The 12876-nt window shown below is 37.3% G+C and overlaps 3 protein-coding genes across 6 annotated transcripts; 2 read left to right on the top strand and 1 right to left on the bottom strand.

Annotated features, from left to right (window-relative positions):
• The first annotated feature begins 27 nt into the window (after positions 1-27).
• Positions 28-2789, top strand: LOC149403198 (Copine (Calcium-dependent phospholipid-binding protein) family). Of its 2 annotated transcripts, none has more exons than XM_089610216.1 (11): positions 28-466; positions 583-667; positions 760-900; positions 993-1106; positions 1180-1277; positions 1350-1429; positions 1527-1632; positions 1723-1850; positions 1947-2124; positions 2250-2306; positions 2386-2789. In XM_089610216.1, the coding sequence occupies exons 1-11, from the start codon at positions 218-220 to the stop codon at positions 2464-2466; spliced, it is 1317 nt and encodes a 438-aa protein (XP_089466342.1). In that variant the 5' UTR covers positions 28-217; the 3' UTR covers positions 2467-2789. The 2 variants fall into 2 exon arrangements, with proteins under 2 accessions (XP_089466342.1, XP_089466340.1); XM_089610214.1 differs by having other exon boundaries at positions 1944-2124.
• Positions 2790-2815: 26 nt separating this feature from the next.
• Positions 2816-7375, bottom strand: GLE1 (nucleoporin GLE1-like protein). Its single transcript, XM_089610210.1, has 15 exons — positions 7221-7375; positions 6956-7123; positions 6709-6873; positions 6505-6625; positions 6247-6395; positions 5995-6160; positions 5349-5532; positions 5070-5179; positions 4784-4854; positions 4595-4676; positions 4412-4483; positions 4231-4314; positions 4003-4134; positions 3467-3589; positions 2816-3379 (listed from the first exon to the last, which is right to left on the bottom strand). Coding segments are annotated over exons 1-15 (1905 nt in total). The 5' UTR covers positions 7223-7375; the 3' UTR covers positions 2816-3103.
• Positions 7376-8126: 751 nt separating this feature from the next.
• Positions 8127-11110, top strand: LOC149403196 (F-box/kelch-repeat protein At3g06240-like). 3 transcript variants are annotated; one of them, XM_089610211.1, is made up of 3 exons: positions 8127-8290; positions 9160-10445; positions 10584-11110. In XM_089610211.1, exons 2-3 carry the CDS (start codon positions 9181-9183, stop codon positions 10648-10650), a joined length of 1332 nt encoding a protein of 443 aa, XP_089466337.1. In that variant the 5' UTR covers positions 8127-8290; positions 9160-9180; the 3' UTR covers positions 10651-11110. The 3 variants fall into 3 exon arrangements, with proteins under 3 accessions (XP_089466337.1, XP_089466338.1, XP_089466339.1); XM_089610212.1 differs by lacking the exon at positions 10584-11110 and having other exon boundaries at positions 9160-10186; positions 10266-10439; XM_089610213.1 differs by lacking the exon at positions 10584-11110 and having other exon boundaries at positions 9160-10186; positions 10278-10418.
• Positions 11111-12876: the final 1766 nt, after the last annotated feature.

Here is a 12876-nt window from a genome sequence, read left to right as displayed (position 1 = left end):
CCTCTCGGCCGCCCAATATTTCGTCTTGGTCTTCGTATTTTGTTTTTTTTTGTTTTTTGGGTTTTTCGTTTCTGTTTCATCATTTGATCAATACATTTCAATCCTTTCACTTCCTATATATAAACACACGCACAAACATTTATATTCCAAAAGAGAGAAAAGAAGAACTATATATATATTTTTTTGTATTGTATTTTGTGTGTGCGTGTGTGATATCATGGGAAGTGGTTCTTCTTCTGCTTCGAATACGCCTAGACGATATTCTCAGACTCAGGCTTGGGAACAAAATTACCAATCCTACCCCGAATCGCCCCGAGTCCACCAAAGTCCGTACAACACGCCTCAGCATCGATATACGCCCTCGAGGTCATTTGACAACGGTTCACAAACCCCGGCCCGGCCTAATCATAGGACATTGACCAGGAAGTTCTCGAAAATATCCGATGATTACCGGTCCCTAGAAGAGGTCTCGGAAGTTTGACTTTGACATTGCTACTACAAAAAAAAAAAGTCAACTCATGAAACTTGTGATACAATCAATTAAAATGTTAATTTTTTTTTTCTTTTTTTTTTTGTTAACAGGTCACTCATGCTCTAGCACAGGCTGGTCTTGAATCCTCAAACTTAATTGTTGGCATTGATTTCACAAAGAGCAATGAGTGGACAGGTTTGATCATATCCCCTTTTTATATATATATATATATATATATATTTTTTGGTAACAATATAATTGTTTTTTTTTTCTTTTGAAAAATTCAGGTTCAAGGTCGTTCCATCGGCGAAGCCTACACCACATAGGAAACGAACGGAACCCTTACGAGCAAGCGATATCGATCATCGGAAAGACCTTATCTTCTTTCGACGAGGACAACTTGATTCCTTGTTTTGGTTTCGGAGACGGTAATTTGAGAAGAAGATCACATTGTAAATAAAAGCATATTTTTTATTTTGTATACAAACCTCTTGAAATTTCTTGTGTATGTATTTTGTAGCATCGACGCACGATAGGGACGTCTTTGGTTTCTACCCGGACAATGAGTACTGCAACGGGTTCGAGGAAGTACTTTCGCGTTACAGAAATATGGTCCCTCATCTTCGACTCGCGGGTAAGCTTGGATTCTCTACAAATGATTATAATTAGCAATCTAATCTTCGCTATTTTTTTTTTATTGTAAATAGGACCTACGTCTTTTGCGCCTGTGATCGAGATGGCCACAACTATAGTCGAGCAAAGTGGCGGCCAATACCATGTCCTTTTGATCATTGCCGATGGACAGGTGACACATTTTTTTCACAATTTTTTTTTACCGGCGAAATATTTTGTTACGGCTAACTTTTTCCGGGCTTAGGTCACGAGAAGCGTGGACACGAGGAACGGCTATCTTAGCATGCAAGAGCAAAAGACGATTGATGCGATTGTCCAAGCTAGGTAATCAAATGCCATTCATTAGTCCCTCTCTAATTTAACTGAACCTACATTCTCAATGTGCTCGTCTTTTTTTTTTCTTTCCTTTCTTTATTTGCAGTAACTACCCTTTGTCGATAATCTTGGTCGGGGTTGGAGACGGGCCTTGGGACATGATGAGGGAATTCGATGACAATATACCTCATCGGATGTTCGATAATTTTCAAGTAAGGAAAATTCCGTTCGTCCATAAAAAAAAGTCGAGCATGAAAAGCATTTTTCCTAATCGGAGTTCCGATCTTTTTATTCATATATAGTTCGTTAACTTCACGGAGATCATGTCAACGAACCTCGATCCGTCGAGAAAGGAGGCTGAATTTGCTCTCGGCGCTTTGATGGAAATCCCTTCTCAATACAAAGCAACTCTAGAGCTTGGTCTATTGGGGTAACCACTACAAAATCAACAAAATTCAAGCCTTTTGATTCCTTGCAGCGAAAACTCACTCCCGGTTTTTTTTTTTTTTTTTTTTTTTTGCAGTAGGCAATGCGGAGCTTCCCCGAACAGAATTCCTTTGCCACCACCGATCGAGGCAGTTCCTTCTCGTGGCAGCGCACACACAAGCCGGTCAAACAGCTTTCAGCAAAGTCCGAGCTATTCTTCTTCTTACCAAACAGAATCGAGTTCACCTATGCATCCAAGCTCTTCTTATGATAATCGGGTAACAAACCAAATAATTTAATTAAAAAAAAAAAACCCGCCTATGCTCACTCAGTTTTATGATGTTGGGAATCCCACTTTAAATGTCAATGAGAAACTAACAAGAACTAACACTCTTCTATTTAGGTTTGTCCGATTTGTCTGAATAATCCGAAAGACTTGGCATTTGGCTGTGGGCATCAGGTAAAAACCAGTCCATCTTCTTGAAGCTGTGTATGAGATAATATGCTGATCTTTGTTTTGTTTTGTGTTTGTTTGGCAGACTTGTTTTGACTGTGGTGATAGTCTCCATCAGTGTCCCATTTGTCGGAGATTGATCGAGACTCGGATAAGGCTCTACTAGCTATGGCTTTAACCGCGCATCTCCAAAATTTACTTTCTGATCTGAATAACTCATTGGCATTTATTTGCTCGTCTCATCGGTTTGAGCACTGAAAATTATAAGGCCTCACTCTACAGGAACTTGTAATTCGTGACCGAATTCCGTTTCTTTGTTTTTTAACCGAGAATGTTGGCTAAAACAGAACAGACGGTTTGAAGATCATCTAACAAGTTGGCATTGCTCAAAACAATCCATTCAGAGGAGGTTTTGGCTTCTTTGTGATCTTTTGTTTCTGTTTTTGTTTTTTGTTTTTCGTTTCCAAATCCGTCGATTTGTTTCTTCTTGGTTGTGGCGTGAACGGATTTCGACATTGTTAATACAGAATAATTTTATGAATAATGATGAAATACGGCATATATTTTATTCGGCCGCAATACAATACTGTTTCTCATACTTCAATTAATTAAATTAAATATGAGAATTCTAAATTGAAACCAATACAGCAGAGAAGACAACTACAACAACAAGAAAGCTCATTTGGCTACGCTAAGTGAAAATCTTCGGACCAAAATGTAATCACGAAACAAATCCTTTATAAAATTAAGAGGGCTAATTTCCCACCGAAAAACTTTCAGCCGCGACATAAGAATACAAAAAATCAATACCTATAATTATTATTATATCCATGGTTGTTGTGATGTGAATTCGATGCCGACATAACATCTTCCGACAATAACGAGGTGGCCTCGAGGCTTCTTCCTTCTGGTTCTGTACGGAACTTATTGTCTTCAACGTACGTACGAATGTTTGCCATAATCTCGTTCAGCGTCACGTCTTTTCGATCTTTAAGAGCATTCAAAAAGTTGTCCGACACGATGATCAGAATCTTCCCGAATTGAGATTTGTACTTTTGGAACAGAGCATATCCAGCCATCTATATATCCAAAAAAAATAAAAATAAAAATTGTAAATATGGGAAAGGTATTGCAATCTTTGAGCAAACGACTTTTTTACGACTTACGTTCAGGAACGAGTTTAAAGCAACCGCCGTAAATCTATTAGCTGGGAGCGTATTTACGAATCTTGCCATCCAAGCCCAACCTTCTTTCAAGCCATGCGGATTCTGTATCCTCGGAATTTCAGTCTACCAAAAAGCAAGCAACAATTCAGGTTAGTAATTAGTTAAGACATAAAAAAAAATTATAAAATTATTATATATATCTATATATATATATAAAGCAAAGGGCACTTCCCTACACTCAAATGATTTCAAAGAAGAGATTGAACCCTAGACACGAGTACTACACATTCGTACCTATTTTTCTAATAAAAAAGATAAAAATATCTCCAAAAAACTTTAAATTCATTTTTTTCAAACCTAGATATTTCTGGACATGTCTCCATATATTTCTTCCTCTGGACTAAAATATATTAATTATTTCGCTGCAACGCGCGGGGCATACTGCTTGTTTAATTATAAAATTAAAGTGAAGAGATGACACGTGGTTACAACTGGAAACCCAAATTAAACTCGAGCCACAAATAACAGATACAAACCTGAACTAGAGCCCCATATAGTTTGACATAACCTTCGAGCTCTTTGAGATAGCTATCCACATCCTCAATCTTTCCCTCTTCTTCTTTGAATCCGATGGTCCTGTAATATGCCTCTCTTGATTCAAATGCCGACTGCAATTATTGAGAAAAAAAAAAAAAAACACTTTTAGATGCATCACAAGCAGTGAAAAACAAAAACAAAATAATTAATCTCTAGAAGACAATCACCTTTGAGTACATTATGTGCTTCGGAACTGTATAAATGCAAGCTTTATGTAACTCGGCAAGAATAACATCCATCAGATGTGGAACCTAATATACACAGGGTTAACAGATCACATAAGCAAAAGAGAAAACAAATAAATAATTTATCAGCTCATATTTCACACATTGGCATAATATTACGTACCTCGGACGAGACGAGAACAATGACATAAGCGCGTGCAAAAGCAGTGCCAGAAAATTGACATTTAAGGATGACCTAACGAAATACCGGACAGAAAACATAAATCCAAGAGAAGTAAATAAAAATAATAAATTTAAAATTAAACAAATAAAAAAAAAAAAAAAAAAAAAAAAAAAACACGAGCACCTTTCTAGCAAATGCTCTACTGCTGATAGATTGAGGGAATGGGGAAGTTTTAAGAATATTTACAAGCTCGGCTGCTTTTTTCCTGCACATGTAAATGCAGGGCATAATGTTATAAACATTTTTTTCTTTGACAAAATATGTAAGAGAATGTTGATCAAGACATCAAGTTATTGCGAGATCCAATGTTACCTGATAATATCCGCAGTTGCCGAAATCTGTCTTACTACCTTGGAAATTTGTTTTTCATAGCGAATGTATTCCTAGGAAGGAACAAAATGTGTTAGAAACTCATAACCAAGGTCTTCATCGTATCAAATAACGTAAAGAAATTGTTGAATTAACGCAAAAACTATATATAGAAAACACATTAAAAATAACAAAGAGTGACAAAAACAACAACGACCACATTGAAAAAAAAAATTTAATATTTTAGAAATTTTTACTGAATAAAAAATAAAGTCATTAGTCATCCAACCTTCATCGAGTCAATTCCCAATCTCTTGCTTTCCCCATCTATTTCTTCTAGTCTTTTCATTCTAGCGTGCTCCAACTTCAGAGCATTTTCCGCGGCTCTAATTATTTCACCTGCCATAATCGTTCATTTTCAAGCGTCATGATGTGGCAGCGATGATTGAACAGAATGATTTGTCATTTGCACTAGTCTAGCGAGTCCTTTATAAAAAAAATTAAAAAAAAAAAAAACTAAACCTTCTTTATATCTAGAGCAAGAACTTGATTTTCCCCAGAATAGTACCTGATAATAGCGAGCTCTTTTTGTCAAGACTGGCATTTGCTTGTTTTCTTGAAGCTTCGTCCAGAGATGCTTTATCTGCAGCCTTTTTTGCAGCTTCGGCGGCTTCCCTTTCAGCAGCTTCTTTTTCTGTTCTAATTTGAGCCTCCAAAGCAGCTTTTCTTGCTTCTTCAGCTCTGAGTTTTGCCTGCTTTATAAAATTAGCTTGGAGTTAAGAAATACCAAGCAAAGTAGCTTCAAGATTTCATGCCCAACCCAAGCACTAATAATAATTTTCCATGGCCCCAAGATATAACTGACCAACCCCGAACTCTATGATCTTAACCTAGCTGAGACATTAAGTATCACATGATTGTGAACTGCCCAAAAAGCATACAGAAATTATCAGGATGCTCAGCTAAGTGTACGATTTTTTTTAAGTAAAAAAAAATGAAAAAAAATAGAACTAAGTACACAAGATGGTTTTGGAATACATAAAAACTAACTGCTAATAGTAGTAATAATGTAATATGAAGTGAACTATACAATTAAAGGGGAAGATAAAAACGTGTCGAGTATTATATGAATTCACGAGGATATTTCAAACTATTTAATTTTCCTTCAATTTGTAGTCCCGACTGTTTGAAGTAACAAGTGCAAGTCAACAGACCTCAGCTTCGGCTCTTGCTTTTTCTTGGCGAAGTTTCTCCTCTAAAAGAGCTTTTTCTTTTCTTTTCACCCCTTCAATAGCTGCACTTATTTTCCGTTCTTCTATTTGGGATTTAAGCTCGTGGTCCCGTTGGATAACAGTCAAGTGACTATCAAGTGCTTCTGCTCTACACAACAATTGCACAAAATAAATAAATCATTATAATAATTTAAATGTTTTCTAACCTATCCCTAAAAAAAAACATGGTCTTACATTTTCCGCTGATACTGAGTATCGAGTTTTTTCTCACTATCCCGCCTTGCCTCTCGATACTTCTCGACACGAAGAAGCGCAGAATTCGATTTCTCATTTTCATCGGTCAGACACGATTCAATCGCGGAAATTTTGTTCCTGATTTCGCCCTGTAAAGAAGACAAAAATATCATATAAATACGCCCAAATCTCGTATTGAAAGTTCATATACCGATATCCTAATCGATTTTTCCCTACTTTTCTATGACCGAGTTTTACCTTGACACTAAGCCGATGTTCAAAAGTTTTCTCAAACAAAGCTCCTTCCACCAATCCCACTTCATCCATTAAGATCGGTTGGACCTCAGATCCCAATCCATTTTCAGACTCGTCCTCGTCACTGAATGATAAAGCAAAGAAATCATCACATAAAAACCTTGAGCCATTCGAAACCAACAAGAAATTTTACTAATTCAATCGAACCTTAGGTAAAGCTCTTGACAATCAAAGCGCGTAACCACAACAGCGTTTCGATCAAGAACATCATCGTCTTCTTCATCATCGTCATCGCTGTCGAAATCATTCGCCGAAACGCGCATCACAAAAGGTCTAGAACTTCTAGCCAAGCTATTTCCACTAGGCAAATCCCTAAACAGATAAAAAGGAATCCCGAAAGTGAAATTATCAGAACGAGAATGAGAAAATAAAGCAACAAATAAACTATACTCACCGAGATTGAGATTTGGCGAATGGCAATGGGAGTTTCGAAGAAGAAGTGCAGAGCTTGAGCTCCAAACAATTGAGCTCTTCCAAAACATCATCGAAGTTCCAATCCGGCTCGGGATCAGCCAAAATTCCTTCGACATTTCTGGGACAACGAAGCTCCAATTTCAGAACCCTGCGATATCAATAGATACTAAGAAAGTATATTTTCTGGAACGCTCACAAAAATTTAAAAAACAAATATAATAAAAAAAAAAAAAAAAAAAACTTACATCGTGACGGGGTTTCGGAATGGGTTTCAATCGGGGGCGATTATGAAACCTGGGTCCAAAGCTTTGAGCTTCAGAAGCTCTCCTACTTCATTGCAACAATGGTTTTTTTTTTTTTTTTTTCGGATCAATGTCAATCAACATTTGCAATTCGGTTTCAGCTTCAAAACCCCCCATAAACCTAATTTTCAATTTTGTGCGAGGGAGTTTTTAATTTTCAATAATAACTAAAATACCCTTACTTTCATTTTTTTTGCAAATTCATACTCTTCACATTTTATTTGAACAAACTTATACCTTAACATGTTATATTCTTCCAACAAAATTAAAAAAAAAAAAAAAAAAAAAAATTATATTCTACAAATGTATGCTCTATCTTGCCATTTACAATTGAAACTACTATTATTGCATTATTTGATTAAGTAGTAAAATTAAAAGAAAGTTCACCGAAATTCAAAATGCACACAAAAAAAACTTAACTTAGTGACGTGCTTTTGAACGACCAGTGATTAGATGGTGCTTTATAAATTCAAATATCTAGTCTCAAATGTTTGATTAAAAAATATCGAAGTCAATGAAATATTACTTGAATAAACCTTCAAGAATTGAGTTGTAAAACACTCAAAAGATAAATTCGAAAGGTTGGAAGGCAATTTTAATATATTTCGCCCGTCAAACTTTACTTTCGAAGAAATATATGAAAATTGTAAAATTGGTCATGTATGAACACAATATAAATTTGATTTTGCTTTTTTTTTTTTAAATATCGATTTTGTTTTAATAAAATTTATAAACTTTGCACTTAAGGCCCTTTAGTTAAAAACAAAAAAACCTTCAAATTTAAATATTTCAAAAAAAAAAACACGGAAATCCCGAATTCCGGCTCTGTCTTTCCCAAAACTTGTGAGACTGTTTTATATAAAGCCATAGTTTTCACGTACACATAATCCGACTTAAAAGTTAGAACACATCCACAAAGAGTCTGTTCATTCGCCCCGACGCAGAGAGCCCCGATTTGTTTTTTCTTTCTCGGCGGATTGAACGAAGCCAACTTGAGGAAAGAGCTTTGTGAGGTTAGTTCTTTGCTTTAATGGCTATCTGCTGTGTTTGGGACGTTCCATTACGACTTTTGTTTGCGCGAATTTCGCTGTATATATACGGTGTAATCACTTTGATAGATAGCCTGTGATCGTTAAAAAGTTTTTTACATCCTAACACCGTAATCGTACTTGTCTTCAGTGTCGAAGAGTATAATCCTTCGTAGATTTCGTATTCGTGTATCGATTGCTCTAAAAACTGAAAATCTCTTTGAATTTCCGAATCAGTATAGCTGAATTAGGCAGTTTCTATAACATTAGGCAGTATAAACCTTTTGTTGTATATCTATTGTGTAATTGTTTTGATCGTTAGTTCATAATGAATGTAAACATGTCTAACTATTACATTCGCCTTATATAGAAGTTGCTGGTTAATTTTTCATACATACCCGGTTTGCTCAAACCTGAAGGACTATTTGTCTTCTAGCTCTTCCATTGCAATGATGTGGTTGAGTTCATATATTATATCCACGCAATCACAATTACACAATTCAGTATAAACGGTTTGTTCGATTCCTTTGATGTTTATATGTACGTTTAGTTTTCAATTTAAATTCCCTCAGAACATTGCAGCTCTAACCCGATTAGGTTTTCTGGAATTCAGCGAATGTTTTTGGTATTTCCATCTCTACTTTGATGGGTTTCTGTTCATCAATTTAGTCATAAATTTGCCATGTATTATATATCATTGGCCCAATTATGTGTAGGCTTAGATTTCAGATTAAATTCGTACCGAATATTGTATTTTTGTTTCTCTTGCAATATTTTTACTTGTTTCTAAATTCATATGCCCAATTTAATCTCCGTGTATGTGTCTTTTAACTTTGACTTCTGTGTGTTTGAAGGAATATATTTAGATATTTTAAATGGCCACAAGAAAAAGAGGAAAGATTGTATCTTCATGTACCCTGCAAATGAACAACGACGGGAAAGAGATTCAAATCCATCGTCGCTCCTCCATATCCCATCTTCCGATGGATATCATTGTTGAAATTGTGCTGAGAACGTCTGTAAAAACCATAGTGTTGTGCAAAAGCGTGTGCAAGGCCTTGTACGGTCTGATTTCGGATCCCGAATTCGTGAAGCTTCATTTGTCACGAGCAAAGACTTGCTCTTTGGTCCAATACAGAGGGTTTATGAAGATTAGAAGCAGTGTATGGTTGCTTGAAAACGAAGACAGACGCGGCTTCTATTCGGGGCGCTGCCGGTGCAAATCCGGTACAAAGGACTGTGAGATTTGCCGCTCCGACGCGACAGTGGAAACCAAACTGAAGATCCCGATCAATCTTCTCCGATTCTGCACGAGGTTCGACATAGTGAACTCTTGCAATGGCTTGCTTTGCTTGGATTCTGGACACAATAGCCTCGGTATGAAAATCTGCAATCCCGTCACTTGTGAGTTTATAAATCTTCCCGCGGGACGTTGCGTTTTTGCGGATTATCCGGCTTGGGGCATATTTCATCACGTATATCGGTTGGGTTTCGGTCCAAAGACAGGTCAGTATAAGGTAATTGTGACATTTCACGAGGCTATGAGTGTGTTCATACACGTGCTCGGGACGGATTCGTGGAGAAAACTCGATACCCCGGGAGTTATGCTAGGAAAACTAGACGGCCCTCTTTTTCTCAACGGAGCTTTTCATTGGGTTTACAAAGATTTGAGTGGTATGGTTTCTTTTGACGTGGACTCGGAGAAACTCTCCTTTCACTCTCTTCCATCATTTCCTCTCATCGGCGGAAGACCCCCGAAATTAAAGTTGGGGGTTCTCGGAACCCGTCTCTGCCTCTACCCTCGGCGTCCCAGCGGAAAACTTGATATTTGGGCGATGAACGATTACGGAGGCTCTGATTCGTGGTATAAAATTGTTTCACGTAAGATTTCACGTCGCTTAAAAACTATTCAACTTGTACACGGCTTTGATAACGGAGCTTTACTGATGCTCAACAATAGCGATTCATTCAGAATCAACGAATTGATTTACTACGACCCACGTCGAGGCATAAGATTCAAGCATGTAATGCTTGATGGAAGAGGCGAGCCTTTACGTCTTGTTGCTTTTACTCCAAGCTTCGTCTCGCTCAAGGATATTGTGGGGCCGGGTAACGGTGAAATTCTCGATATTTATTTAGAGTATGACTTTTCTCCTCTTGCATTCATTTTTGTGTATAGTTTTTCCAGAATTCTTTAATCCCGCTTCTGCACTGTCTTGTTATCCAAATTTTCTTTTTTTATTATATAAATTTGACATGGGCTGTTGATATTTTGCAGTACGATGGACATAAAGATCAGTGAAGATGCCCACTCTCTTTCCGTATGTGGAGGAAAATTTAAATAATTTGCCAAGTTATGATCTTCCACATCTAGTTAGGTTATGGAATATTTTGCAGTCCTAGTTTTACTCTCGCATATGTGAAAATAATTACAGAGTACAGACTAACCAGCGTTCTTTTGGCTTCTGTATGCGTGTTTGTGCTCATGTGCCAATTCCAATATTTATTGGGACTTCCTTATCTTTTCATCAAAATAGAAAAAAGAAACAGAGATTTCCTCACAATCTAAGGCGACGAAATTGGAGCTTCATTGGCGGTTTTGCCAACTTAATGAAATCAGGATAAGAGATTCTTTCCATTTATTAACCACAACAAAAACAATTATAAGGTTTTTTTTTTTTTTTTTTTTTTTTTGAGTACTCATTGGTTGAAGGGCAGCCGAGCTAAATTCAGTTCGAGTGAAATTGGAAAAATTCTCTTGGTTTCCTATGTTAACTTAGTAAATGTTGCATTGTCAGAACACTATGTCTGTAATTATTTTGTTATAATCATTGAATATTTGATTTTGGCATGTAAAATTCATATATGATTTATGTCTGACACGTATTTTCAGAACGTACGATAGTTAAGGTGATATGTCGACGCCAAAACACTAATTTCACTCAAAGAGTTTACCAATGTTCAAAAAAAAAAAAAACAATGGGGATGAAAATAGTCGTTTTAAACATTTGTTATTGCTAAATAGTCAACGTTTGGTAAATCTTAGGTAAATATCAATTTTCATGTATTTACATACGTAAATCTTAGATAAATAGTCACCTCCGTATATTAGACCGCGTCATTATTTACGGCTATTTACTTGAGATTTACCAAACGTTGATTATTTAACAATATCAAACGTTTAAATTGACTATTTTTCTAATTTTCAGATGATTAAATGCTCGTGTTGTAAACTTCGAGATAAATTACATTTTCAGTCTTTTATATAGACAATAAACTTATTGAAGACGGTTATGTATTGAGAACACATTTGAATGAGAAAGGAAAGCATCAGCGCATATGTCCTAACCGGGTTTTATAAAATGCAGTCATAGGAGGGGTGGATGGCTAAGACCATATCTAGAGCCGGGAGAGCTACTCTCATCAAAGCAGCGGTTCAAGGTATCCCGACTTATGCGATGTCTACATTCCAACTCCCAAAGACCTTCAACCGAGGTCTCGATAAAGGGGTTAGGAAATTCTTTTGGACCGGGAAGGTTAACGATGAAAGATACATGGCGCTGACTAGCTGGGATAACATATGCCAACCGAGAGATATAGGAGGCTTGGGGATCAGAAAATTTGAAGATATTAATGGCTCCTTGATGGCGAAATTAGGATGGCATCTTGCGACGGAGAAGGATCTTTTATGGGTTCAAATGTTTAAAAACAGGTACTATGCTACTACCAAATTTACGTTCTCAGAAAAGAGGAACAAAGATTCTAGTGGCTGGAAAGAAGTCTGGGCTACAAAGGAGCTCATTAGAGAAAACACTAGATATTTGATTGGGAATGGAGAAGATACTCTGTTGTTCAGGGATAAATGGATAGGTACCGAGGTGATCCCGAGAAGCCAAGGTCTGAGCATTGACAACGAGACGAAGGTTGGCGCGCTGTTGGAAGAAAGAACGGGCAGCTGGAATTGGTCGAAAATCAGAGAGTGGTGCGGTATGGGCTGGTGCAGTTTAATTGAAAATACTCGGAAGCTCCCTTATAACTCACGAGATAAGCTGGTTTGGGAGGCTTCAGAAAATGGGGTGTTTTCGTCTAAATCGGCTTACTTGCAGATCGGCCGAGCTTCCTTCAATCCCAAAAAAGAGCTGTGGAGAGACTTATGGAAACTGCGGATCCACGAGAGGCTCAAAATGTTCTTGTGGAGACTGGGAGTAGAGGGAGTGCCCACTGCAGTTGAGCTTGCGAATATCTCTGCGAACAATGACAGTTGGTGCCGGGCTTGCCATAGAACAGAGGAAACGATCAACCACATTTTCTTGAAATGTGACATAGCCAGATGCTTCTGGCTGGCGGTGGGGAAAGGACGGAGATGGGATACGACGTTCTCAAGCGGTGAGGATCTTCTCCAACAGCTCTTGGTCAGTAATAACGACTGGAACAAGTCAGGTGGGAGACTGAATGAAGACATTATCAGAAATACTACGATCCTAGAGGCGATCTGGATGTGGAGAAATGACAAGGTCTTCAACGGAGTGTCTAGACTTGATGACGAGCTAATGCGAAGGACAGAGGCCAGA

Source organism: Urtica dioica, chromosome 3, assembly GCF_054948205.1.
Source record: "Urtica dioica subsp. dioica isolate 48M chromosome 3, U.dioica_male_clone48M_v1_H2, whole genome shotgun sequence".
Taxonomy (NCBI): Eukaryota; Viridiplantae; Streptophyta; class Magnoliopsida; order Rosales; family Urticaceae; genus Urtica; species Urtica dioica.
Note: the sequence above shows the minus strand (reverse complement) of the source record. Positions and strands in the feature narration are given on the sequence as shown.